Source organism: Moschus berezovskii, chromosome 5 (assembly GCF_049115385.1).
Source record: "Moschus berezovskii isolate FMDL1 chromosome 5, NW_MosBer_1.0, whole genome shotgun sequence".
NCBI classification, from domain to species: domain Eukaryota; kingdom Metazoa; phylum Chordata; class Mammalia; order Artiodactyla; family Moschidae; genus Moschus; species Moschus berezovskii.
In genome coordinates, this window is record NC_142464.1 from 23407369 (window position 1) to 23412863 (window position 5495).

At 43.5% G+C, this 5495-nt stretch overlaps 1 protein-coding gene across 1 annotated transcript; it reads right to left on the bottom strand.

Annotated features, from left to right (window-relative positions):
* Nucleotides 1-832: 832 nt before the first annotated feature.
* Nucleotides 833-4183, bottom strand: RPL34 (ribosomal protein L34). Its single transcript, XM_055434963.2, has 4 exons — nucleotides 4027-4183; nucleotides 3846-3945; nucleotides 3474-3577; nucleotides 833-964 (listed from the first exon to the last, which is right to left on the bottom strand). The coding sequence occupies exons 1-4, from the start codon at nucleotides 4089-4091 to the stop codon at nucleotides 880-882; spliced, it is 354 nt and encodes a 117-aa protein (XP_055290938.1). The 5' UTR covers nucleotides 4092-4183; the 3' UTR covers nucleotides 833-879.
* Between the last annotated feature and the right edge of the window lie 1312 nt (nucleotides 4184-5495).

The following is a 5495-nucleotide window of genomic DNA, read 5'->3' on the forward strand; positions in this document are numbered from 1 at the left end:
CACTTTCAAGAATACCTGATAGACTTAAAAGTGTTAGCTGCTCAGTCATGTCAGACTCTGCAACCCCATGGACAGTAGCAGGTTCCCATTCCTTTCTCCATGGGCTCTTCCTGACCCAGGGATGGAACCTGGGCCTCCTGCATTGCAGGCAGATTCTCTACCAGCTGAGTCACCAGGGAAGTCCACTGATAGTCTAAATACTGCAAGAATGAGCTATAACCTGCAATTAATGCAAGAGACCCTGGTCCCACCCCTGGAGGTGGGAATGGCTACCCACTCCAGTATTCTTGCCTGGAGAATTCCAGAGGAGCCTTGTGGGCTACAGTCCATGGGGTCACAAAGAGTCGAACACAACTGGGCGACTAACACTCTCACATTATTTATTAACAGGAACAATATAACATAGCCTCTAAGAGAATACATTCAGTTCAGTCACTCAGTCGTGTCCGACTCTTTGCGACCCCATGAATCACAGCACGCCAGGCCTCCCTGTCCATCACCAACTCCCGGAGTTCACTCAAACTCATGTCCATCGAGTCGGTGATGCCATCCAGCCATCTCATTCTCTGTCGTCCCTGTCTCCTCCCACCCCCAATCCCTCCCAGCATCAGAGTCTTTTCCAGTGAGTCAACTCGTCGCATGAGGTGGCCAAAGAGAATACATTACAGTTCATATTTTCATGTTGTCTAGAGGTACCATCAAAAAATTCCAGCAATCACTGACCTCCAGTTATTTTTAGAAAAAGTGATCCACTAAAAATTGTGGTGTATGTGTGGGGAATCTCCAGTTATCATAGAAACCAAACCTGTACACTAAAAAATCACAATAGAAGTAACAGGATGAGGCGTTTTGATTTATTACTCAAAAATGGTTCATTTTTTATTTAGCTTTCTGACTCTGTGCTTGTGCTTTCAATACTTTCACAACGATCTTCTGCTCTTCAATAAGGAAAGCGCGCTTGATCCTAGAAAAGAAAATGTTAAAAATCAATTTAACACAGGCAAAAGTTTCATGAAAGACTGCGTAGGGTGGGGGGTTCAAGAGGAAGGGGACGTATGTATACTCATGGCTGGTTCACAGGGTTGTATGGCAGAAACCAACACAACATTGTTAAGCAATTATCCTTCAATTAAAAATAAATTTTTAAAAATCACCATCTTTTAATTTTAACACTGTAAATTAATTTTACTTCAATAAATGGAGGTGGGGGAGACACAGAGAAAATCAGCTAAGATGCCCAGAAGACTAAAGGAAACCTACACAGGTACAGATTTAAAACTTAAAAGCTCAGATTCTATTTAGGGACAGACCTTTTCAGCCTAAGGTGTCCTTCCTACACTGGAACTTAAAACAGGTTAATTCAATTGTATGTCAGCAGTACCTCTTTCTGATAAACTATAAATTCATCACATAGGAGACTCTGTCACTTATGACAGCTTTTATACCACCTCATTTCATCACTGGGATTCAAGACTAATGAAACTACTACATTCGTCAACATGTTTTAGAACTTCCATTTAGAGAGGAAACACACGGGAATCTCCTGGTGTTCCAGTGGTTAGGACTCTGAGCTTTCACTGCCAAGGGTCCGGGTTGAGAGAGGAAAGCTTTTTACTTATCACTATTATTACAGTGTGTTAAAACCTGGCAAATAACAAGTCCTTATTACCATTTGTTAAAGCTACTTCCACAGATAAAGCACTCATTTAACTCCCACAGAAACCCACCTGCCATGTGCCCTGCTGGTACCCCTGGCTACCCTCAAAACACTGGGGTTTCTAACTCCTTCAGATACCCCAGATGAAATCACACTACAGAAACAGCTGATATCCTTCTTACTCAGAGCAAAACAGACTCCCGCAGTGTCACAGCGAACGCTATGCTTTAAGCTATGCTACAGACCTATACCCAAACCTCCAGAAGCTAGGGCCTCATTTTTAAAAAATATGCACATGGGGTTACGTTCAGCAAAGCCCGGGAACCAAAGACTGGTAATGAGCTCCTCTACCTTGAAAGTCACGACCCATTCATCCACTGTTCCTTTCTAATTTCATTTCTCATTCCCTCTGGAATCTCAATGTGTCAGACTGAACCATGCTCAATCCCTGTAGGCAATACCCTCTTCACCTCTTCTGAAAACTTACCCATCATTCAGGTTCCACCTCAAATACTATCCCCAGATTCTCAGCTACTTTAATGTCGTTTCTTCTCCTAACTTCAACCATAGTTAAGTTTTCCTGTATAAGTGATATATATCTTGCTTGTATTTGTACCAATGTAACACACCTAACCTCCCCTTACAAATTAACTTCTGAAAGGCAAAGTGAGGTCAGATTTGGTACAGGGACTGAGCCAGATCATTTCACAGAACGAGTTGAATAAACTGAAAGTAAACCACATCTCTGAACCAATTTATCCTATAAAGACCAACACCTCTCAAATCTTTCCACTTATGTCTTTGAAGACAATGTAGCCAGTGGGGTTAATTAAGAGTAAGAGCCTCAATAAAACCTGGGATGAATCCTCTAACCAGCTATGAAACTTGAAGCAACAAGTCTTGGGTTTTCCACAAAAAATAAGTAAATAAACTGATACCTTCCCAATGGATTTTTGACAGCTTTCCTTTTTAAAACAGGAACGGCTGCAAAGCTCGGCATGCAGGATCTCAGCTCCCCAACCAGGGATAGAATCTGGGCCCCTGCGTTGAGAGCTCCAAGTCTTACCCACTCAGCCAAGTCCTTGACAGTGCTTATCATAAAACCACTGAGGAAGTATTATCCTTATACACCCTACTCCTACCTATGCCACCATCTGGAGAAAGGAATGGCAACCCACTCCAGTATTCTTGTCTGGAAAATTCCATGCAAAGAGGAGCCTGATGGGCTACAGTCACAGGGTTGCAAATAGTCAGATACAACTGAGCACACACACATGCCACTACCAATCCTTGTGCATATCCACAAGAGCCAACAATCTCCCAATAACCCCTTTTACCCTCAGTCCAGCCTTCGGGTTCATGCAGGTGCCATTTCCTTAGCCTTAAGGAAGAAAGTAGAAAAAACGTTCCAAGTATGCATCCTTTGTTGAATGCCTTTACTATCCACACTGGGGCACATTCAGTCTCGGGGACCCCAAAGGTTTCCCTACCCTATTCAAACCTCATCAATCCCCACATTTGCAAGAATCAAACCAAAAACCTGTCCTATAGGGCCCTTCCTGACCTATGACATTCTACCTTTCCTAATATCTCCCACAATGCTCTGCTCCAACCACATTAGAACCATACCCAGCTGTTTTGTTTCTACAATCTTTAGACATATAATTTTTAAATTTGTACAGCACCAATTATCTCCAATCAAGGAAGGATTCTAGAATATGCAACTTTTGTTATTTTTTCACTATTCTAATGATTAGCATGCAGTACCACACAAACACACACGCTTGTTTAAGACAGCCCCTCTGATTTCACTTACCTGTCGCGGACACATTTAGCACACATGGAACCACCATAGGCTCGGCTGACGTGTTTCTTCGTTTTAGACAACCTCATGAGAACTTTAGGTCTCACAGCACGAACCTGCATAAAGAAAATGTTGAGATATTTTGTGAAGCTTTAACAGAAATTTTCCTTGCTATTTGATGAGTGTGAAGTGTAAACATTTAACGATCTACCCAAACAGCATTTCACTGTATTTGTCTTACAGGCTTTAAAAGAAAGCCTGTGTTCTTCAGATTTGGATCACAAACCCTTAGTAAGCCCCCACCCTTCTACTGGTGACCTCTCCTTCACTCACTCCCTTTTGGAGGAGTTCAACCCTTGTTACTCATAGAAAAGGTTCACTTACGCCTCTAAGTCGGCCTGGGCACACACCACATGCGGATTTTGGTGCTTTCCCAACCTTCTTGGTATAAAGGTAAACAATTCTATTACCAGGGGTTCGGGACCTAGGAAGTGAGAGAATAGACAACAGCTCAGCATTCCGCAAATAAATGACAATACCTGTATTAAACTGTGTAAATACTTACAGCCTGGTTTTGTTAGAGGCTGTATTGTAGGACAGCCTACGACGGTATGTCAGACGCTGCACCATCCTGAATGCCTAAATAGTTAAAGAAAAAAACAACCTTAAAATGGAATCAGAGTTTACATATTACCCATGTTATGTTTTTACACAGGATATCCTTGCACTAAGGTATCTTATGAGAAGGATTCCATGTTTTAAAACTGGCTGGCCCTCTGTAGGCGCAAATTCTGTATCCGCAGACTCAACAAACTGCAGATCAGAAATATTCAAGGAAAAAAAATTTCAGCAAGTTCCAAAGAGCAAACGTTGAATCCGTTGTGTGCTTTTAACTATTTACATAGGCGTCTACATTGTATTATGTTTTATAAGCAATCTAAAGATGATACGGGAGGATTTCATAAGTACTCGAGGATCAGCGATTTTGGAATCCTCCGGGTTCCTGGAATAATCCCTCAGAACACCGATGGACAGCTATACTTCTCGTTTTCCAGTTAACTACCCAAAATAACATATTAATAAAACACACATTATACTGTAACTGTCAGCCCACACGGAAACGGCGGTCTGCCTCTCCAAAACCAAGACAGAAAACTCCAAATTAAAACACTGTAATTTTTTCTGCTAATAGACTTAGAAAGCATTTTGAAATGACCCTGACATGCAGCTCGTCGGCCCTCGCAGAGCACTGCTACAGGCGCGGCGTCAAAACGTGGCCCTAACATATGAAAACGTTCCGCGATTTCGCACTCTCAAACAGCCGAAACACAACTCATTTGTTTCCAAACGCTGGCCTGCGAAGGCGGCAAAGCCAGCGGTGCTGAGCTCCGGCCACTCACTGATCCAAAGCGAAGGTCGGGATCGAAGGATGTCTAAAGCTAAACTCCGAGGAACAGCTCACCACCAACCTTCCTCCGAAGCCCTTACACCTATGCTAAGTAAACAAACTGTGTCTGAGAGATCCTGGCCCCTGCAACTCCCCGGATGGCGGCCGATTGAAATACAGCTCCGATAAAGCGAAGAAACAGGCAACCATACCTCTAGATGCCGTCCCCGGAAAAGGAAAAAGGAAGTCCTTGCGGGTTCAAGGGTCAAATATCACAGCGCATGACAGGAAATAAGTCATTGGAAGAGGCGTGGTGACAAGGACGCCGCCATGTTGTACGGAAGTCTTGTAGCGCCACTAGGTGGGGAGATTCATAACACCTCCACGTTTTGCGTCAAGCGACGCGCCTCCTCTCAGTGGGCCATGTTATGTTTCAGCCAACCGCAACAGCGACACACAGAGGTCATTTGGGGATCGGTGTAGAAACAAATGATAAAGGAGCTAGTTGCAAAAGGCAAAGATGGAACCGTGCAGTGGCCTCCCTGTCCATCACCAACTCCCGGAGTTCACCCAAACCCATGTCCATCCAGTCGGTGGACCATCTCATCCAACCATCCAACCATCTCATCCTCTATCGTCCCTGCCTT